The sequence below is a fragment of the Typopeltis vanoorti genome, chromosome 15, assembly GCF_054136105.1.
Source record: "Typopeltis vanoorti isolate ZY-2024b chromosome 15, IOZ_Tvanoo_1.0, whole genome shotgun sequence".
Classification (NCBI taxonomy): domain Eukaryota; kingdom Metazoa; phylum Arthropoda; class Arachnida; order Uropygi; family Thelyphonidae; genus Typopeltis; species Typopeltis vanoorti.
Window position 1 is genome coordinate 74061069 of NC_143563.1, and position 24482 is coordinate 74085550.

The window sequence follows — 24482 nt, forward strand, 5'->3', positions numbered from 1 at the left end:
TCTTGAAAAGGGTAAAACAATAACCGGGTAATATTATTCCAATCTTTTAACCAGACTTGACGAAAAAATTCATGAGAAAAGATCCGGTCTGCAGAAGATAAAAATCATCTTTCATCAGGACAATGCACCTGCCCACAAAAGTGTTTTGGCAATGGGAAGATTAAGGGATCTGCACTATGAATTGTTGCAACATCCACTCTATTCCCCAGATTTGGTTCCCTCTGACTTGTATCTCTTTCCAAAACTAAAACTCTTCCTTGCTGGTCAGTGTTTTTCTTCGAATCAAGAGATGATTGCAGCTGTAGAGGGGTATTTTGCAGATCTTACTGAGAACCACTACCACTACAGGGGCGGGTTAATGGCGCTGGAGTATCGCTGGAATAAATGTATTAATGTTAAGGGAGATTATGTTGAAAAATAAAAATCATTTTGAAATTATAAATTTGTGTTTTCATTGTTAGGCTGAGAACCTTTCAGACCACCCTTGTGTGTGTGTGTGTGTGTGTATACACACACACACACACACGTAGGCTGTTCAGTAAGTTATGACTATATTTATACAGAAAATAGATTACCTTTAATCGTCATCATTTACATGGTCTTTTTCGAAGTAACTACCGTGAGACACGATGCATTTGTCCCAATGTTGCATCCACTTCTTAAACACATGTGAAAGTCCGTTTTTTGAGAGTTCTTTCAAAACCGACTCCGCAGTTTTTACACATGCTTTGTTGCTTTTGAAATGGTGGCCTCTTAGTGGTTTCTTGAGCTGAGGAAACAGCCAGAAATCGCACGGTGCGAGATCAGGACTGTATGAAGGGTGTGGTAGGATATCTATGTTGTTCTTCTGCAAAATGTCCACTACACCACCAGCAACATGTGGCCTTGCATTATCGTGGTACAATAAGAAGCCATTCTTCAGCAATGGACGCTTCCTTTTGACGTGCTGTAGCATTGTCCGTAAAACATCCGCATGGTATGAGCCGTTTACAGTATTCCCGGGCTCTACAGCATGTTGGTAAATAATGCCTTCGTAGTCAAAAAAACATTATGGTCATAACTTTACCAGCCGATTTTATAGTTTTTGCTTTCTTGGGGGTAGGCGAAGACAGATGCTTCCATTCACTGCTTTGTTGTTTCGTTGTAGGGTCATAGTGATACAATCAAACTTCATCTGTTGTAATGATGCATTTTAAGAAGTTGTCACCTTATTGTTCCAGTCTTTCTTTCCATTCTGTGCACACATCCACTCGATGCTGCATTTGCTCCGGTGTCAAGAGTTTGGGAATCCATCGGGCGCAAACACGTTTCAGTTCCAAATGTTCAGCCATGATTGAGTGAACACTTCCCACAGAAATATTCAGGACAACATGCAGCTGGTGTACTGTAATTCTGGGATCCTCCTTGACGATAATTGCTGCTGTGTTGATCATTGTCTCTGTGATGGACGTTGAAGGTCATCCCTCACGTTCAAGATCTTCCACATTTTGCCTTCCTTCCTTACAATTTTTATGCCAGCGAAAAACACTTGCCCTTGACATTGCTTCATCATGGAAAGCTTCGCGTATCATGTTAAAAGTGTCCGATGCCGATTTTTGCAAACGCACACAAAATTTAATCGCATAACGCTGTTCCAAGGATGCTTCCATTTCGACGACTGGTCGCAGCTTGCCGAAAGAAGCTTGTGTTTAGTCACATGACACTCTGGCACATCAGCCTGTATATGCCTCTATCAACCTCTTTTGTTAATACAGACAGCAACATTTCTTTATTCCACAGAAATTAATATTGTGATGAGTGGTTTCGCGACAGTAAAATTAGTCTTATTACTTATTACTTATTGAACAGCCCTTGTATATATTTATATTAAATGAACGACAGTGTTTAAAGAAATAAATATGCAGATGATTAAATCTTAATTGCCAATACAGAAGTACAGGTAGCTGTATGCTACATCTGGCATAAGAATATGTTCTGATAAAACAACATTTATGGAATTTAAAGATGTACCAAGAAGAAGTAAAGGGATTATTAATAAGAAGCAAAATAGATCTAAATAACAAACCAGTTGAACAAGTTAATAATTTTAATTATCTTGGTTGTGATATAAGTTGCATTGGAGAAACATCTAACATAAAATTATAAATTCACCAAATTTAGTTCAAAGAAATACAAGATTAAGAATATTCAATGTTTCTGCCAAACATTATATTATATTGAAGTGAAATGTGGGCAATGAAAGAAATATAAGCCAATGAAGAATAACATCAGCAAAAATGTGTTTCTGATAACAACATAACTCTAAGAACATTAAACTAGATTAAAAAAAAAAAAAAAAAGCAACTCATAAATTTTACGAGAATTACATAAAAAAACCAACTTTATAAACAATTTTCCCCAGTAAGTGGTGTGAATAGAATATCACCAAATAGAAGGAAAAAAAAAGACAAAAAAAAAAAACCTAAATTCTAAGCTAAAAGGAAGCAAATAAAAATATAGAGGAAGAAGGGTCTTCCTCTAATTTCCCACATAGGGGATGACTTAGGTCTATCTGATCTATTCAAATAGGGGCAATGTAGCAAACTTTCAACTACAATCACTCCATAAGAAAATAGTTTTTGTGTGTAGGACCTAAGTCTTTTCTACAGAATCCTGTGATTAGAGGATATTTTCAGGCAAGTCCAGATTATTCTTGCTCATGGAATCCATTATCATCTAGATCTTAACTTAATTTAACCACAGGTATAGGAAATTTGGTAGATGCCAGGGTAGGCCAAAGGGGAAAGTGTCCTTTTCAGAGCTTATAAAAGGGTGAAGCTTATTAACTGGGTGAAAAGTCACTCAGAGACCAATGGATTTAAGTAATTTGGAGATTCATTCAGACAACCTTAACATATGGAATGGGAATATGATTGACAACTATTGAGAGAGTGTGATTGAGAAACTCCATAATGTCTTTACAAAAGACTTAGTGAAGCCATTAAACAGAAAAGTGGTTTTGATAAAATGTATTTCTTGTGTTAATATTCCTCAATAAAACATTAGTGCCCAATTTTTAACCAAGATGGAAGTAGCTTTGTGACTGAACTCAAAAGTTTGCTGTAGGCTTCCATAGCCATTGAAAACTAAGCATGTCTCAGAAGGAAATGCATTGATCCTTTTTCAATTTTGAGGGTAAATTATATGAATGGATGAACAGCATTGTTATTTATGACAATTTTTGAAGTTCAGATGGTAAATCTTGCCATACTGCCAAGCTATCATCCACATATCTGTACTATACTGAGGGTTTAGGATGAATGTTATAGAGCAAGTTGCTGTTTGAACTATTCTGTAAAGTTATTTGTAAGGGGTAGGAGAAAGAGGGGACCACTCATGTTGGTACCCCTCTGAGATAAAATCAAAGAAATTAATATCTGTGGGGAAAGTCTTGTCAGAGCAACTAATGTTTCATCTAACAGAATATTTGTGAAGAGAAACAATACATCAATACTGATTATGAGATCATTTGGGAGCTAAGATTAAAGTCGTAGATTATTTTTTCTTCAAATGGAGACTGTTTTTGATGAAGAATGTAGATTTTCTTGTGAAGGATGTTAGCAAATTAGAGAGATGCTTTGGATTTTGAGGTTTTTGTTTCTTCATCATAGCTGGTGACATCATCAGTGACGTTCTTTCTATTTAACTAACTAGAAGTTATCTTTCAAACTTAGGATTCTATGGAAAAAGACTCAGGCCCTACATAAATGCTCTTTTCTTGTAAGCAGTTGTAAAGAAAGCTGTAAAACCTTGCAATATTGCCCCAATCTGAATAGAGCTGATCGACTTAAGTTATCTTCTTTATGGGAAATTGTTTTTCTGCAGACCCCTCTCTGGTTAATTTTATTTTTTTTCAACATATATAAAAATGTAATCAGGACTTCAGAGTAGTTTGGATCATGCTGTTCCACTTTATTCATGTGTGGCTGACACATTCTTATTGTTGAGTCTATGTTATGTAATTTTTATCATGTTTATTTTTGAATTCATACTGAAGATGCATAATTTTTTTTATGTAGTTAAAAATTCTATTGTAAGTCTTTATCACACTTGCTATGCTAACCATCATATATAATTATCAAGATAATTCTGGATCCCATCCCTTGCTCTTGAATACATTCATGACTAATCCAAACAAAGATTGGCCTATAATTTGAAGTCACAGTCTTATTGCCACTTTTGTAAAGTGGAATAATTTTGATATTTTCACATCTTCTGGGACTTGTTCTAATGTATGCCACATGTTAAACAGCCTTCACTTAAGACATATGATATACCATAGTCCTACTGTCTTATTAAAATCAAGTTTACTTAATTCTTCATATTAGAATATCTTGTATATTTTATTTTTCAGGAGAAATCAAAGCATTCTAATAGAAACTATACAGCAGGAAAATACAAGATTTATTGAAGCTCAAAATCTGTATAATTTAGATGATTTGGTATGTATATTCTAATTCCATTTGTTGAATCATATTTTTTATTACTCTTTCAGTCAGTGCTAAGTCAGATTTCAAAAGGTTTATTCCTCTTAAAAAAAAAAAAGAGAGCTTGAAACTGAAATATAGTAATTAGGCATGTTTCATTTTTTACAAAGTAAAAGTAAGCACCTATGTTTAGCATGGATATCTGTTTCTTTTAATGTCATTCCCACTTGTGAAAAGTTGATAAGGTATAGTAGATTTATTATAATGGTAGGCTAAAAGTAAATGATCCTGGTCTCGACAGACTAAACACCTGGACTTTTTCAAGCCACTTCTTCAGGCCTTCAGCAAACAGATTGTAGTAAGTGTTTTTGCTGGGTTGGAAAATAAATTATACTTGATAAGAAATTATTGTTTCCACCCTTTGTGAGCAAGTAATGATCGGCTGGATCTAGATACTGAGGAAGTATCTGGATCCAGCTTAGTTTTGTCAAATGTGAGCAAACTTTTGTTTGTTCACATTTGGGTAAAGGATGCAAACAAGAATATAATTTCCTGCCAAGTGTAACTTAATATGTGGAATGATGGTCTCACACTGGGTGATGGAAGTTCACCCACTTATTTACTGTATAATTCTCTTCACAAAGATGATACATGCACACTGATATTTCATACCGTAGGATGCACGATTTAGAATTTTTCCTATTTCATCTTCTTGTTCAGTTTTTCGCAAATGCATTTGTTGTCTCTCTTACCCATGATATATGTTGCTCCAAACTGTATCACTGAAATTTACCTGCAGTAAATTATCATTACAGAGAAATCATCTTCCTTGATAACTTCACTCTCTAGAACTCATAAAATTTTCCTTTTCTAGTTTTGTGTACCAATGTTGGAAGGATGTCAGAGTACACTGGTGTCCAAAACTTAAGGACAAATTTCTGAAATATACGTCTGCAAATTCAGACGAATCAGCTCGTGGCACTTTGTATAACTGATGATTTAAAGTAGAAATTTTCAAATCACATGCAAAGGGATCACATGGTAGCACTCAACAGGACAAAAGACTGCACTAAGTGAATTGTGCTTGAAGGAAGCCCTTTTCATGAAGGAATAAAGTTGCAAACTTGGATATCTTATAATGTCTCAAAGAATCTAAATGACTTCACGCAGGGAAGAATTATTGAAAATCTTGAAGAAGGCTGCAGAATTACTGATATTGCCAGATAGTTTGGAATCTCACATAGCATTGTATCCAAGCTCTGGGCAAAATTTCAAACCAATGGAATGTGTTCCAGACATTTGCTAAGAGGTTGCCCTTGCCTTACCACGGAGCATGAAGACAGATTTTTGGTTATAACAACAAAACATAATCAACACACCACAGCAGGTCAGCTTGCAAGTCAGCTCCATTCAAGCACAGGCATGCACATATCTTGACAAACTGTGGCAAAATACGCTTGAATGCCTGTAGTCTGCATCTCTTTATCCACAGCTCATCGTAGAGCAAGTTTTCAGTAGTTGTATCCATTACAATTGGACAAGACACCAATGGGCTAATGTACTCTTTACAGTTGAGTCATCATAGTCTTTCCTCTGAGTCTAGACAACACTATCTGGCATGAACGTGGTACTGCTTACCATCATGAGAACTTTCTTGAAAGGGATAAATACGGCAGTGTTGGAGTCACGGTGTGGGGAGGCATTATGCTTAATGGTTGCACTGAGCTACAAGTGCTGTGTTAGATCCTGAATGAAGGAATCTTGCAAAGAAATCGTTCATTCAGAATCCAACATATTAAACTTACAAACAAAGAGAAATGCCTGCACATCAGCTGAAATTAAAAGTGAAACTTCTTTAATTTATGTATAAAATTTGTATTCTTTATTTCATGTACCATATATTTAAGCTATTGTGATCATATTAAGATTTTTTTTAGAGTATGTTTTAAAAGAGGAATAATCTGACTTAATTTAAGTCTCACTTAAGCTGTGTAAAATTAACTGTGAGTGATCAAATAGTTATTAAATAATAGTTCTTGGAAGGTATAAAACTACACGTATACAACGTAACGCTGGCGACAGTTGCTTAAGCGGAATGTATATTGACACAAATTCTGGGAATACAAGAGCATAACAACGTCGGGAAAAAGCAAGGGATGAACCCAAGGGGTGAAAAGATATGGGTCGTGTGCAAAGGGGGACTGAGGAAAAAGAGGGTGCTGTAAGGAGGAATATAAGGGGACGAGCGTATCGGGGATGTCTCTTGTCGTATCGTTTTCCTGTTTGGTGGCTCGGAAGTTAGCAGGAGTTCGCGTAAAGGGGGGGGTGATGAAGCGTCTGTGCTAAGATAAGATGTCGGACAGCAGGCTTTTTGAAAATGGATTCTATGCAGAGCTGAAGGTAAAAATTTCCAGTCCTAGCAGAATCAAGCCATTGCTGAGAAGTCGCATCGAGTTGTTCCTGAAACGCAAAGATTTAAGTCCGTTTTCGGCAGAAATAATGAAGATAGCGTAACCCCCTACGTTGGCATATGGACAGCCAATAGACAAGAAGTAGCCAGATGTACACATGGTGCTGAAAGATGCGGAAAAAGTTCAGTAAGGTAAAATTACTCTATTTTGTGTATAAAATTCATTAGAAGAGAGAAGATTGTTTGCAAATGTGAAATTAAGGACAGTATTCTAAAGAACTCTGTGGACAGTCTCTAATTGTCACTAAGGAAAGTTAACCTCCTTTGAGAGAGTAAGAAGAATTGTTTGGAAGAGACCTTTGTAATTGTATGTGATAGGATTAACTTAATGAGATCAGAATTGTGGATTTTAGTAACTGAGTAACATTAGAATGTTTGTTTATATTATCTTATGAATAGCATTACAGAAAGGAATTTTAGTTTAACTTCATATCATTTGCTATCTATCCCAATATGCAGTTATTGTGTTTCATATGCTTTATGACCTTTAATTAATTTAGAATATGTTAACCTCTTAAATCGAGTCTTTTTAGTTAGTACTGAGTCAAATCGAGTGTATGAATTTTTTGTGTATTGTGTTTAGATATTCCAATAAACATGTCATATTTACCTAAACCTGAGTCATGCCTGATTACGATTCCAAACTACCACTTATAAAAATAGAACCTATTTTGGCGGGAAGGAATTAGGAAGATATAATTATAGATTTAGGTCACAACTGCAATAATCTGAATCTATACGGCAGTGTTAAAGTAAGATATTGTGTAAGAAAGCCTCAGAATCTAGTATTGTCTGCCTGAGCAAGGATCCTTTTCTGCTATAGGATACTGGCTGGTGCAGCAAAATATAAATTTGTCAGTATCTGAAGAGGAAACAATCCTGGATGTAAGCATATCAGGCCCGATATCTGACGAAGTAAAATAGCGATAGAAAGATAGCATAGGAAGAGATAAATCAGAAAATATAGAGAAAGTAACGACATAACAATAGAACAGCTGGTAGGATTTTAATTGAATAAGCTTTTGAATAAGAAAGGATTTAATCAAGTAACAAACTCTAAGTATAAATCATATAAATATAAATATTTAACAGCTGGAAAAGGGGACTATGACTGGTAAATGATAATGTAACAAACTTCTTCATCATGTTTGATTATTCAGTGGTGCTGCAGGCAAAGAATTCATTTTTATGGATGACAATGCCACATCACATTGTACACAAGCATTGGAGATACTTCTGGAGACTGGGAATATTATTCCAATTGAGTTGCTGGCACACTCCCCATATATCAACCCCTTAGAACATGTTTGGGACACATTAGGAAAATGCATTTCTGCTCAAAATTCCCTTCCAGAAAACAAAGTCTTATCCTTGCTCTGAACAAGGAGTGAGCAAGTTTACCTCAAGAACTCCTGAATGACTTAGTGCTAAGCATCTTATGATGTAAGAGCTGCATCGTAGTATGGGGTGGACATGTTCCATACTGAAATGTCTCTCCTCATAGTTTTCTGTAAGCACTGTACATTAATTCCTTAACTATGTTCTTAGGAAATTTGTAACTTTTGCCAAATATGTATTGCAATTTAATTTATATGAAATTTATAACATGTGTTTTGTATAATATAATTTATTACTATGCTGGCAATAAATTTGTCACATATAGTTGTAGTTGTGAAAATATTTTCATATACAGATAAAAATGTAGTTCATCCTTAGCTTTGGACATCAGTGTATTTGCTATAAGCAACAGTTTAATCCAAATTGTACTTACTAAGAATATTACACTGCTCTGATCACAGTGCTACATGTGCTTAGTGATTTTCTTACTAATTTTCTTCTAGCTAAATAGTTTACACATGAAAAAGTAATTATCATGTTTAATCTCTTTCTCCCTACCAGCTTTGATTGTAGCTATTGACCAAATCTGGTCAGTCATTTATTTTCTGTGTGAAGTGTGTGATAATCCTTCATGCTCATAAACTTGCATTCATAACTGTCTTAGAGTTGTTAAATAATTGAAAGTAAATGAACATTAATGATTTTTTGTCGACAGAATTTCTTATTTAATAAATAAATATATTTTTATGACATAGAGATAATGAAATGCAATTTGCTGATGATTTATTTTTTAGATAATAAAAATTTTTACTGTGATTATCAAGAATTAAAAAAAAAAATACATTTTATATATTGAAACCAACCTTGATGTAGTATTATTAAGATAGAATGCTTGCTTTTCTTTTCGTCATCATAAGTAATGTTAAATATTTAAACTAACTTTGGTTTTTCATATTTTTCTTTCTCTCTCTCTTCCCCTCCCCCCCCTCCAGTTTGCTAGGGCAAAGTTTTATCATACCAAGCTCCAGCATGTGAAGAAGGAAATGACTGTTCTTCATGATAGAACTCTTAAACTAAAGGTTTGCATTGGTTTCTGTTTACAGAAATGAAAAAGTTTTTAATTTTCAAGTACACCATTAAAATGACCTACTGAATGAGAAAGTTCCATATTTTGTATTTTATCCTTAAATATTATGATAGACAATGATGTCGATCTTCAGAATAATGTTATAATAACCACATCAGAAGAACACGTTAGAAGTTCTCGTGATGTAATCATTATACCAGAATTTTGAAGAATGTTTTTACAAAATAGAAATGATCTAGATCAGGGGTGCACAACTTAAATGCTACCACAGGCCAAATCAAGCAATTGTAACACTTATTTAGGCTGCATTTTATAAAATTTGAATTTTTTTGGATTGGTATTTACAAGTAATATTACAAAATATTTGTAAGATTTATAAATGACTACTTTACAAACTGACAACATTAATGTTTTCTTCTGTTTATTCAATTTAAGCAGAGGACTGCATTAAATCGTTGAACAGACTGCATCCGGACTGGAGGATTTATGTTGTGCATCCCCGATCAAGATCTAGCAAAAAAAAAAGAAAATAATATATATATATATATATATATATATATATAGGTAACCCTCGTATAACATGGTACTTATACAATGCAGTTTTGATATAAAACGGTCTACAAATTGTAGTAATCCTTTATCTTTTCGTATGTTTTTCACCACGAGACTTAAAAATCAAATTTTATTTTCATTAAATTTGTGTCTGTCCATATTGTGCATGTAGTTATAAGTAGCGAATTTATATTAGGGGAAATACTCTTTAGCAAGTTACAGCTAGCGTGTTTGAAAATTGGTTTTTCAAGTGCATTTTTTACCTGATGTAGAAAGTCACACAAAGAAAAAGAATACTAATTTTAGATAACGCACCAAGCCATCCAACAAGTTTAAGCCATCCGAATATTAAAATTACTTTTTTTTGCGACCTAATACTACTTCTCGTATTCAACCATTCGACCAAGGAATAATATCAACATTTAAGTCATTATATTCGTCGAACATTCCAGTGGATTTTGGAAAAAATGGAATCTAATATTGTAAACATGGCACTCAAGGTGAAAAAAGTTAATATTGAATTGTGTGAAAATTATTTCTTTGTCCATTAAGCAATTACAACCCTCTACACTGAATGCTTGCTGGAATAAAATATGGATTGAAGTCGTTCTGGAACAAAATTTTGTATCTCCAGTGGATGAAGAGCTGAGTCGTATAATAAACATCACATACATTTTTGGTGGAGAAGTCTTTTGCGATATGGTTGAAAACGAAATTAGTGAATTAATTGATGGGGAAACAGATTTAAATTAGGAGGAACTGGTACAGTTAATAGATGAGGTTGAACCAAATGGGGAAATATAATAAATTTAGTTTAATCCTTTATCCAAGTCTGAGCAAACAAAGTTTGCACCTGAAAGTATCTTCAGGACTGGGGTAAAGTGGTACAACACCAGGCAACTCGTTGCAAAGGTGGAGCAAGATAACATCACTCCTATCTCAGTATCTCCCATAATGCAAAACACATCTCCTTGTGGATATGTATAATGTTATGCATTAAGGGAAGGGCCACTACCCAGACTAGTTTCAACCTTTATTGAGGTCTCTTCAGTGGGGGCCAGGCCCAAGTGGAGATACCAGGCAGAAGCATTAGCAAGGTCATCCTATATATACCTATATATACAGGGTGTTCGGGATAAATTTGACAGTTTCGTAAGGAAAAAGAAAATCTTCTTTGTATCTATTAAATTTAATGAATTGACAAAAAACATTACAGGCAGAGTTAATTACAATACTATCAACAAGATTTACTCAAAATAACCACCATTAGCATCGATCACAGCTTCAATCCTGCTTCGGAACCTCGAACAAGCTGATGCTACAGTCTCCCTGGGAAGGGCCGCAAAAACTGTTTTAATTTTATCCATTAACTGGGCTTTTGTATTACTGGAAGTGCGATTGGTGTCTTTTTCAACTGCGCCCCATACAAAATAATCCATGGGGTTAAGGTCTGGGGAGTTTGGAGGCCAAACATTTGGACTGGTGAAGTCGTAGAAATTTTCAGACAACCATTTTTGACTTTTCCCAGAGGTGTGGCAAGGGGCCGAATCCTGCTGCCATACATACGGCCTACCATTGGCTACCCTTGTTATCCAGGGCTTGACTACAGTTAGCAACTCCACGAACAAAGCCCGAATTCCAATGCCAGGGTTCTTCAACACCTGTTCCTGCAGATTTGCGAGGAATTCTGCTGTACGAACGCAATCAGATCGCCTGCTGGGATCTTTCTTCTTGCTACATCCTCGTAGTCACCATTGCAAGTCTCTAGTTCATGCCTGATTGTTTTTACTGTATTCAGGGAGCATTGAGCAGCAGTCGTAATATCCTTATTTTGATGGCTGGCACGTATCATCATGATACAAGTTATTCTCTTCCATGATTTAGGTGGGTTCCAGCTATCCATCCTTTCTGACATCTTGTATATAAATGAAGAAGGGTCCAACCTTTTAAATGAAGAGAAGTGTGTGTTAATACATGTAACTTACGGAAAAATATAATTAATTATAAATATGTCAAATTTATCCCGAACACCCTGTATATTATACATATCTGCAAGGAGATGTGTTTTGCATTATGGGAGATACTGAGATAGTAGTGATGTTAGCTTGCTCCACCTTTGCAACGAGTTGCCTGGTGTTGTACCACTTTACCCCAGTCCCGAAGATACTTTCAGGTGCAAACTTTGTTTGCTCACACTTGGATAAAGGATTAAACTAAATTTATTATAGTCTAACCAAGTGAAAAATAAACTTTAAACATCTTTCTCTAAATCCAGAGTAATTTAATAAAAAGGTGACACACCGTTTGGCAACTCCTATAGGTAGAGATGACCTTGTTAATGCTTCTGCCTGTTATCTCCACTTGGGCCTTTGGGCCTGGCTCCCACTGAAGAGACCTCAATAAAGGTCAAAACTAGTCTGGATAGTGGCCCTTCCATTAATGCATAACATTATACATATCCGCAAGGAGATGTGTTTTGCATTATGGGAGATACTGAGATAGGAGTGATGTTAGCTTGCACCACCTTTGCAACGAGTTGCCTGGTGTGGTACCACTTTACCCCAGTCCTGAAGATACTTTCAGGTGCAAAATTCCCCATTTGTTGAAATAAACTTTCAACAAATGGGGAAAGTTCTATCGAAGATTCTGATTGTGATGAATCCTTTAAAGAATTCGGTTTAAAGAAATTAGCACAAGTGTAGGACTTGGCAAAAAAAGTTATGAAGTTATTTTATTGATAATGATCTCTCAATGGAGCGCTCCAGAAAATATGCGAGACAACTGGATATTTATTTAGTTCCATTTTACTTAATAAAAGAATTGCAGCATAGTGGCAAGCAAGGTCTTATCACTGACTTCTTGATAACTAAACCAGCTGAAGTATGCTATGAGAATTATACAAATGATGTCCAAGAGATTTCAAGTGATGACAATGTCTAGCCATTCGTAAATAAAGAACATCTATGAAATATTATTTCTGAAGACAGTAATGATGATTAAAATGTGCGTTTTATTTTATTTTATTGTGCCTAAAACATTTATGCATCATGTGCAATGAAGTTTACGTACAATTTGTAATTTTTATAATTTTATACTATGTATTTGTTTCATAGTTTATATTACCTGAATTAAATAAAAAAAATTTTTGTTGAATATGTCGTTGTTTATATAATTTTTTTTTTAAAATGATTTCAGAAGATAACCCTACTTTTTCTATGTGATTTAAAGTCTCGCAAACGCGATTTATATAACGCGGTCTTTCTGTGGAACCAAACATCCACGTTATACGAGGGTTACCTGTATATGTGTGTGTGTGTGTGTGTGTGTGTGTGTGTGTGTGTGTGTGTGTGTGTGTGTGTGTGTGTGTGTGTGTGTGTGTATACATACATTTTTTTTTTTTTTTTATCTAATAACCTGCAAGATAGAGAATTCAATCTGAATGGTTTTAAAAATATTCTGTTATAAGTAGTTTAGGATAGAACAATTCTTTATTTCAGTGCTGTGCCACATATTGAATTGTTTGACTCAGATATGACTTGCAATTCCTTGTACACTTCGCTAGGATTTTTGTACCTTCAGTGTGCTAACGTTATAGATAGGTTAAAAAGAAAGAAGAAACCAAAAGAGAACAGCTCCACATATCTGGCTAAAAAGTTTATTAATCTTTTATATTTCACTATTCAAATCTAACTACCTTCATCAGAAAGCAGTACAAGAAACAAAGTTGAGAAAATTCAGATGACTAATAGCTACTAAGAATGACTCATCAAGTTTAAACATTCTATGGCGTCTTCTCACCAGTATTACTTTCTTGAAAATATATTCATGTTTTCTTTTGACAGCTGTAAGATACAATTGTCAAATTTCATCTCACTTTTGTGAGATGCATGTGAAGATTGCACATCTGCCTGCATGCTCTTCTCACTTCAAAAGAAGCTTTTGAAGAAGAATTTTTTGAAGAATTTCTCACTAAGAAGCTTTTGAAGTGAGAAATTAAGGAATCAAAGGATTATTTTATTTGGTTTATAGATCTTATCCTCTCACCATTTAACTTAATGGTGGGGTTCTACAAGGTTCTGTTCTCTCACCAACCCTCTTCCTTCTATATATCAGTAACCTACTTCAGTTGACCTCCAACCCAATACACAGTTTTGCAGATAACAGCACATTGCACTCTTCCCTTTCATTTGATAAACCTTACTCTACACAAATCACCTCAAGCTACAGAACATCAAGCACCACTGCCCTCAATTCTGATCTCCAAGCCATCCTCCAGCAGGGTTCAGAAAACCTTGTTTATTCCAGTGCTAACAAAACCCAGTTCTGCCTTATTTCTCACAAAAAAGAACCATTTTTTCTTTACTTCATTATTATTATTATTATTATTATTCAGGCCTCCATGGAGTCAAAAGACTCATTTTGGGAGGTCCTTCTTAGGAAACACAAAGTCTATCATACCACTCCTTGAACTCATTAACTGTTCTTGCTCTAACCGCTCTCTCTCTCAGGCAATTCATTCCACGGTTCAACCACTCTCCAGTATTACCTTTGACAACACTCAAATTTCCAGACAATTTCCTCTCACAGCATAAACACTTCACAACCATTGCCTGCTCAGCTTCTAAAAAAACTAGGATTTCTCTTTTGATCATGACATTACTTCATCTCTGAACTGCTGTTAAGCTTATACAAATCACAAATCCTCCCAGCTATTGAATACTTCTTTCACATTTGGGGTGGGGCTCCTAAGAGCTCCCTTGAAATGCTTGACTTAATGCAGAGGGGGACAATTAGATTGATTAATAACCCATCTCTTACCAACTCACTCCTTCCACTTTCGCACAGGCATTTGGTTTCTGCATTATGTGTATTCTATAAATATTTCCATGGCAAATGTTCATATGAAATAGCATCAATAATTCTACTATATGGCACTAAGTCTGTTGAACACTTGACTGCTGCCCAACATCCCTTCACAGTACATCTTGAAACCCACAGAACAAGTTTCTTTTCCTCTTCATGTCTGCTACTCCTGTATTTATAGAACAGTCTCTCCCCTTGTGTGTTTCCAAAGGAATACAATATACATTATTTTAAATCAAATGTAAACAAGTTTCTCCTTTCTCAATCCACTACACCATACTAACATACTATAGGTTAATTAACCAGCCTCTTGTGTATGAGCTCAACATAAAAAAAAAAAAAAATCCCACAGTCTTATTGACATCAAGGATTACTTAATATTCTAACACTTTTCATTATTGGAAACTGTCAGTTTTCTGTCCCCCTTCCTGTTGCTATTCAACACCACTCTTCACATCCCTGCCACTACATGAAATACATTATTAAATTTCTGATATGTACTGTAAAGAGTGTACAGGATATTATGATAGTACTACATGAAAATGTTACACCATTATTAACTTCCAATCAACAATTTTCATCCAAATTACTCTCTGTCAGTACTCCAACATTATCAGATCTTATATTTGTCTTCTAAGGCACTTTTTATTATATCAATCCACCTAGATCTTGGTCTTCCTCTATGTCTTTTTCCTGCCAACCTAGCAAAGGGCACTTGTTTTACTTATCTTTCCTTTCTCATTCTGTTTAAGTGATCATACCATCTGAGGTTAGTTCTACTAACACATTCCTGAATGCTGACAATGGTAAGTTCTTTATTGATATCTTCTGCCATTGATGCCATCTGTTTACTCCACTAATCTTTATCTGAACTCTCATATCAGAGGTCTCCAGTCGTTGATCAACTGTTTTATTTCTAACCCAGCTCTCAGATCCATAAGTTAAAATTGGTTTGAACACTGTCTTGTGTACAGCTAATTTAGTGAATAATTTCTTTCTTATTCCATATAAATTTATTCAGCTGACTTCCTACTATACCAGCTTTACTAATTCTGTTATCTATTTCCATATTAATTTGCCATCTTGATTAAAAATTGTGCCTAAATAGCTGAAATGTTTTACTTGTTCTATAGGTTCACCATTAAGGATACAGTTGAGGGTTTCAACGTTTCTATCTATTTTCATTGTCTTTGTCTTTTGATTACTGAGCTTCATATCAAATTTTATTGCAGTTCTTCAATTTAGTCAGAGAATCTTGCAGAGTTGTGCTAGATTTATAAGAAGTATAACATGTCTGCATCCCTGGACGTTATGAAATGAAGCTGTGAGCAAGAGGGTGAGGAGTGGTTTCTTTGCATGGAGAGTGGTTGAATCGTGGAATGCATTGCCTGAGAGAGAGAGTGGTTAGAGCAAGAATAGTCAGTGAGTTCAAGGAGTGGTATGATAGACTTTGTGTTTCCTAAGAAGGACCTCCCACGATGAGTCTTTTGACTCCATGGAAGCCTGAATAATAATAGTAATAATAAAGTAAAGAGCTAAAATTAACATCACCAATTTTGATATCAGATTTAATACCACTTTCCTTCATAATGTGATCCATATAGAAATGAATAACAGTGGAGATAATGTGTACCCTTGTTGCACACCTGATTTAACATCAAACCATCTTCCTGTACCTCTTTCAATTCTAACTGCTGAATTTACAGCTTAAGTAGAGATTATGTATTGCTTGATATAATGTCCAATTTACTCAATCACAACATTTATGACAAGGTGCAAAGACCCCTGGCACCTTGTCGTATGCCTTTTTCAGATCAACAAAACTTAAATACAAATCTTTGTTATATATCCAAAATTTCTCAACTATTTGTGTTAAAGTGAAAATTTGATCCTTACAACCTCTATTTGGCCTGAATCCAGCTTGTTTTTCACCAAGCTTCCCTTCCACAATTGTTCTTAGCCATTTCTGAATTATACTTGCATATATCTTACCAGGAACATTACACTGAGTAGGGAAATTCCTCTATAATTCTCACATTCAGTTTTATTTCCCTTTTCTTAGATGGGTACTATGAGAGCTCTGCTCTAATCATCTGGAATTCGACCCTCTAACCAGCCTTCTGAATTATGCAAATATAACCACTGTAAAACTTTTAAAACTCCATATTCGAGCTTTTCTGGTTGAATTTTATCTACTTCAGCTGCCTTTCCACATTTCAGGATTTTAATGACATTTTCTACTTGAAGATATGGATATGTATTCCTGTCTGCTTTTTCTACCACTTTGCTGACACTGCTTTTTTTATTTAGCATTCTTTTAAAATAATTACTCCAGACATCTAGAATATCTTTACTTTCAGTTTTATGTTGCCTTTATCATCTCTGATTCCTTATACAGCACTCTTTCATCCATTTCTAAGTCTTCTAAATATCTTCCAGAATATATTGCCACCTTCTGGATATATATTTTCGATGTTCTTACCAAAGTCTTTCCATGACTTTTGTTTAGCTAGTTTTACACAGTGCTTTGCTTTCTTACATTTTTCTCTGTATTCGCTAAGAGTATAAGCTGACTTACTTGCCAGGAATTTTCGATATGCTTACTTTTTTTCCTTGATTGCATCTTTAACCTCCTGAGTCCACCTTGGAGTTCTGATTTTTCTATCCTTCCAGCCTCACCACATGCCTCTGGCTGAATCAATCAATCAGCGTTTCTTCAAGGTATGCCATTGGAATCGCCAAGGTTTGGTTCTTGTTTTCAAACTCTTTCATTTTTTTTTTTTCAATGATATTTGTGCATTTGAGTTTACAGTTCACTTCTGAAAGCTGCTCAACTTTGATTCATTTTGAAACTTTCTTACACACTCTTCTTTTCAATATGAAATTCAGTTTTATCCTGCTGAAAACTAGATAGTGATTACTTCCAGTTTCAAATCCTCTGTATACTTTTTTGTCCTTAACCAGTGGGAAAACATTGCTATCAACTATAACATAGTCAGTGAGACTTTTCTTATTCTTTGCATCTTCTCTCCATGTGAATTTGTGCACATTTTTATGTGGAAACAGTGTTAGCCATAACTATCATAACAATAATAAACAATCCATGTCCTGAACAGAAATCCAGCAGGCATTTACTATTGTTATTAGGTTTGCACTTTTCTCCAAATATTTCTGTATGTCTGGTAATCATTTCCTACTCTGCTGTTTAGATCTCCAACAAGGATCAATTTTCCCTTTTTTTCATTGTGCCAGCTGCCTTCTCTAATAGCTCAAAAAATTCCTCCATTTCTTCCTTTGGTAGAAATGGAGGAATACGCCCGGTTAAACAAGGTGGCCCTTGTTTAACCGGGCGATATCCAGCTGACATGATATTCTGTCATCTATCCATCATTTTACATTGTGATTTAAGCCAATAAGAATACAGTTTGTCAGCTAAATCCCAAATACACTGAAAAATACTCATTGAACATTTCACTATATCTTTAGCTGATGAGTGTTCCATCTCTAGCAACTAAAGTCAGTCATCCATTTTCACCCTTTCTTCTACTAGCAGTAACATAGCTGTAGAATTCAGTAGGCTGCTTTACTGCTTCAGCCAATCTCTTTTCATTTGCCAATTTCTCTTTCCTTACTACACTAGTCCCCTTTTTAGCCTGCTTGTACCTCATACTGCTAACATTACTGAGGGTACCCTGTCCTTTATATCTCTTCCATAATGTCCTTCTCAAAAGCTCCTTCATAGGTCCATGATTTATCTATTTTACTTTTAATTTATTCTCCAAACCCTTAGAAATACAATTTTACACTGCTATAAGTTTTCGATATTGAGATCATCTTAAATCATAAGACTTACTTCATCAGGGATACATCATCATCTTCCTTATACCCTCTTTTACCTTGCGGTGTCGAGGGTTCATTAATCATCAGACCTCACTCCGTTTACAGGATAAGGTGGTCAGCCTTATGCCCCGGTGTACCCTATGGCCTCTAGTGTTGAGTTCTCAAGGCCAGTTTGCCTGCTTTGCGGGATGAAAAACCCCAGAATAAACTGGGGAAAAAACCCTGCTGTCCACGCCCAAGACTGGCTAACTTGGCTATGGCTGAGGAAGATCCTTCAGCTCCTCACGTCACCGACGGGAATCGAACCTAGGACACTCCTTCCCCAGGCATATGGTTGCGAAGCGCATAGCCACTAGGCTAACTGCGCAGACCATCAGGGATACTGATACATAAAAGTTTTACACAACAAAAGCCTATTAACAATTAATTACACATATTAGACATAGTGGGTCTACTTGTAAATCTTTTTCCCACTGGACACTGTAGGATTATTGAAACACATGGAAAACACTTTTTTCATATTTCAAGACAAATATTGGGAACAAAAAAGAATGACTTCCCATGGGTTCTCCCTTTCTCCAGCCTTAACCAACCTGTTTATGAAAAATTTCAAAATTAATGCATTAAAAAACTATCAGAAGAAACCATAAAGTAAAAAAACAAAACAAAAAACAATGTTACATCGATGATATTTTTATCATTTGGTTGGGAACGGTGGATGAACTGATTGCGTTCAAAGATTATCTGAACAACTTGCATCGCAACATAAAATTCACTCTTGAACTAGAATAGCAGAAAAAATTACCATTCTTTGATATCCTTGTTGAAGTAAAGAAAGAGAAAAAAGGGTTGTCCTTTTCCATATACAGAAAACCTACCACAACAGGAAGATTTTTAAATGCCACTTCATACTACCATCCATTGCAAAAAAAAAAAAAAAAAAAATTCTATGCAATATATCAGGCACATCAAAAGGATTGAAGAACTTCACTACCTGAAACAGAACCTCACATTTAATGGTTTTGAACCCAAGACAATCAGAAAAATTCTTAATATATCTCCTGCAACCCTCTTACTTAAACAAGATTTCAATAATGCAATTATTATTTTATTAATTATTAATTTATTATTATTATTATTCAGACCTCCATGGAGTCAAAAGACTCATCGTGGGAGGTCCTTCCTAGAAAATGCAAAGTCTATCAAGGCTCATTCATGGGAGGTCCCTCTTAGGAAACACAAAGTCTATCATACCACTGCTTAAACTCATTGACCGTTCTCGCTCTCACCACTCTATCAGGCAAAGCATTCCATGGTTCAACCACCCTCCATGCAAAGAAACCACTCCTCACCCTCTTGCTCACAGTTTCCTTTCTTAACTTCCACAGATGGCCTCTTGTCATCACTCCTCCTTCATGCTGTTCAACCAAGCGAAAGCACTCCCCAGTGTCAACCCTATAACCACCTCTCAACAGCTTGAAAGTCTCAATCATATCACCTTGTTATACCCTGATAAGTTGGAACATAAGAAATTTCATCTTTTCATTGTATAACAGAGCAAACACCCAATAAGAAACATTAGAGTGAATTTACCCAATTGTGAAAATACGTGTAAGAACCAGTCCAACATAATCTGGATAAACATAAGGCCAAAGCAGACAGTTGCCCCAAGCGGTCTCGTGCTTGCTTGAACGTGCTTAGAAAGGGAGGGAGACGACTGGACAATATGACGTCATGCACTCGTGACGGCAAATTCTACATGCCATGTGAACAGCCAAAGTTACGGTGATGGCCGTTAGGGAGGAAGTATAAAAGGGTTAGACACCCCACCCCACCCCCCACCCCGCTCTCCCCTTATCTCTGGTGTAGGTCCATCGCTGGCATGCGATCGGATGGGTTTTGGGCGGGAATTCTAATCCCGAGATACTGTAGCAGGCGATGCCACGTGGAATGTCGAGGAATGTACGTGTCCAAAGTGCTGTGATAATGGAAGACAAAGAGATGATCGGAAAGAAAATAATATAGATAAGCAGACAGTTTGTTATTTGATATGTGTGAGAGTCCTGAAATTAATATTGTGTAGAACTTTAATGAAAAGAGACTCAGAGATAGAAAATTAAGAGACTGCATGAGACTTGTTTGTTGTAGAAGATTATGAAAGGACAGACACTGTATAAATCTAAATATTGTGTGTATTTAAGAATGTTTAACCAGGATTTTATCTATAGAGTAAAAGTTGTCTGGGATTATAAAGATATAGATTAGAGTGTAAGAAATATGTTGTGTGTAGAGTAACTTAGGTAGATTGAATTTTGATGGGGTTTTTATATGAAAGGTATAAGAGTTATTAGGTATGAATTATTCCTTAGCTAGAATTTGAATGGATCCTTTCTAAGTTTGTATTGTTAACAATATGTACATTATGCTAAATAAACCTTGTTTTTGTTTAACCAATTTGGTCTCTTTATGTAATTCGATGCACCACTTGTAAAATTAGTTACGTATCTCAGCGGGAGATATATAGAAAATAATTCACGGTCATGATTGCATATCTTGTGTTATCTTTGTTCACTTCTTACCAACTTCTTGATTAACATTCTAATTAATCTAATAGTCCTAAGTGGCACAGCTTGAATAAATAAATTTTCTTAGGACTAAACGAGAGGTTGGTAACGAAGTGTCTGCCACATAGGTTTTGGCTCAACCCTCGGGCTATTCCTTTGTGACTCAGAGATACCACATGCCTCACATTTTCCAGACTTTAAAGAAATCAAAAGATATAAGAATTTATGAGAAAGGAGCATGATGCAACAACCTCTGCTTCTTCTATTCATCAAACTCTGCAGTCCACATTCCCTCAGCCGATCCTCATAACTAACATTGTACATCCTGAAACCATCTATGTTATCCGTCTTTGTACCCTTTCCACAGTTAATTTATCCCCTTCAAATCCTGGGGACCAAATCTGTGAACAATAGTCTAAGTGTGGTGTGATCAGAGTCTTATACAACGGAATGATAACTTTTATTTCTGCTGGTCAGTGTCCTTCTCATTATTGCAGCAATCCTCTGTTTTACCTTCACCACCTTTGCAATATGTTCCCTAAATTTCAGGTTTCTATTAATCATCATTCCCAGATCTCTTGTCTCCCCCACTTCCTCCAGTATAGCTTCTCCAATGTGTCCCAAATCTCAAGACTTATTAAAATTCTCTTGCAGGACTGCCACATCTGCACTCTTACTAATAACCCTTCCCAACTTCACATCATCTGCAAACAACTGACTATCTATCCCCTTGCAATCCACTGACAATCTCATTGATATAAAGGTTAAACAGTATAGGTCCCAGTACTGAGCCCTGTGGGACTCCACTTGTAACCCTCTGCCTCCTTGAAACTGCCCCACCATACACAACTCTCTGATACCTATTGGACAGCCAGTCCTGAAACTAGTTGACCAACGTGACATCCAGACCCATGTGCTACAACTTAAATATCAGCTTATGTGGCCAGAAGCGTAGATAGAGGGGGGGGGGAGGCAGAAGGGCAGCATTTTGAATATTTTTGAACTTTTGCAGTTAATTCTAAAATACAGTCTCGAGAACTCAGTTCCAACTATTGTAATACTATAGCGAATTTTCCTCACAATTGCTGTAAGTGTTGCTAGTTGTGAGAGGAGTTATTCTAAATAAAATTGATTAACAATTACCTACATTACTATGAAATAGACTTCAACATTTGTCATCGATGATTTTGCTAACAGAAAAGCAAGAAAAATAACACTTTAGAATGTTGAAATTAAAGTTTTACTTCAAAAATAAACAGTGTTTTAATTTATTCCCCTATACGTCATTTTGACTTTTTATAGTATTTTTAGTATGTATTGAGAGGGGTGGCAAATTCGGGGACTGCCCTGGGCGGCAAAAACTCTAGCTACACCATTGCATGTGGCACCCTGTGAAATGCCTTTGCTAAATCTAAGAAAATGACAGTATATGCCTTTCCCTCATCTACTGCTCTTATAACTTTATTATAAAAGGCTAGCATATTACTAAACCAAGAGTGCCCCTTCACAAATCCATGTTGACTCTCACAGATAACATTACCCCTCATCTGCCCGATGCTCTATATGGTCCCTCACTAATTTCTCCAAGATCTTAACTATTGATGACACACAAATTGGCCTATAATTAGACACATCCAGTCTCCTACTACCCTTATGCAATGGCACTATCTTACCTTCCTTCCATTCGCTGGGTACCTTTCCCATAGCCAGACTTTCATTGAAAAGCCAGGTCAAAGGATCTGTCAGTTTTTTAGCACATTCTCTCAAAACTCGTGGTGAAATACCATCCAGTCCCACAACTTTACTGACAACCAGAGTACTCAGCATCTGGAACACACTCTCCTCCTGCACTTCTGAACCTCAAACCTGCCCTATCCCTCTAGTATTAAAATTTACTCCTCCAGGATGAAATACTCCAATAAAGTGTTCATTGAACAATTCCCCTATGTCCTCTGCATCAGTCACTCTATTCCCGTTTTTATCCCACAATGTCAATCTTCCACCACATAGCTAGAAAATTCCCTAAGATTTTCTTTGGATCTTAGGGCCAATCTTTTCTCATATTTCAATTTTGCCTTCGTTACCATACTAGTCACTCTCCTGGCCTGTGTCTTATATTCTTCATGTATCTGCTCTTCACCTGTCTCCTCATATCTCTTCCATAGCCTCTTTTTCACATGCAGTTCCTGTTTACTATTGTTTACCATCCACTTTACTCCAAATTGTGTCCTCTTCTTCACTCGTGAAATACAGCTTACTATTACTGCTAACAAATATTCCTTCACAATTTCTCAAGCACTAATGATATCCTGTCCCTCCATGAAATTTCCCCAAGTTGACGTCTAAGACTATTATAATCACCTGCCTTATAATTCCATATATGTTCCCGTCTCTTCGATACTCCTGCATGTCTATTCATCTTTCAAGTCAAAACCACATGGTCACTCTCTCCAACTGGTGGGAAAGATGTCATCTCAATTATTATCAACTCTTCCAATGCTATGACCAAATCCAAAACTCTTGAACCTCTTGTTCCCTCTATTACATACTGTCCAAGACATTTGTCCCTCAAGAATTCTAGAAATTCCATTCCCTTATTGCTACATGCATCTTCCTCTCCCCAATTTATACTGCTGTAGTTAAAATCTCCCATAACAATCATTCTTCTTTCACTTGCCAAGTTCAACTGTCCAAACATCTCCAGGTCCCTATAATAAATTCAGTTTGATCCTTTATCCAAGTGTAAGCAAACAAAGTTTGTACCTGAAAATATCTTCAGGACTGAGGTAAGGTGGTGGAACTCGCAGCAAAGGTGAGCCAAGCTCTCATCACGCCTTGTCTCAGTATCTCCCATAATGCAAAACACATCTCTTTACGGACATGTATACTGCTATGCATTAAGGGAAGGGCCACTACTCAGACTGGTTTCAACCTTTATTGAGGTCTTGTCAGTGGGAGGCAGACCCAGGGTGGTGATACTGAGGCAGAAGCAATGGAGAGCTCATATTTACCTATGCGAGTTGCCAACAGGTGTACCACCTTATTATTAAATTACTCTGGATTTAGAGAAAGATGTCGGAAGTTTATTTTGCAATTATTGCTTCTGCCTTAGTATCACCACTCTGGGTCTGCCTCCCACTGACGAGACCTCAATAAAGGTTGAAACCGGTCTGGGTAGTGGCCCTTCCCTTAATGCATAGCAGTATACATGTCTGCAAGGAGATGTGCTTTGCATTATGGGAGATACTGAGACAAGGAGTGATGAGAGCTTGGTCCACCTTTGCTGCGAGTTGCCAAGGGAT

General features: G+C 36.1%; 1 protein-coding gene across 1 annotated transcript in view; it reads left to right on the forward strand.

The window, feature by feature from the left end:
* Positions 1-24482, forward strand: part of Pldn (biogenesis of lysosomal organelles complex 1 subunit pallidin) — a 73538-nt gene that overhangs the window by 40240 nt on the left and 8816 nt on the right. Inside the window, exons 4-5 of the mRNA XM_090405526.1 lie at positions 4394-4481; positions 9267-9353. Coding sequence (XP_090261652.1) covers positions 4394-4481; positions 9267-9353 — 175 coding nt within the window. The remainder of the gene's footprint in view (positions 1-4393; positions 4482-9266; positions 9354-24482) is intronic.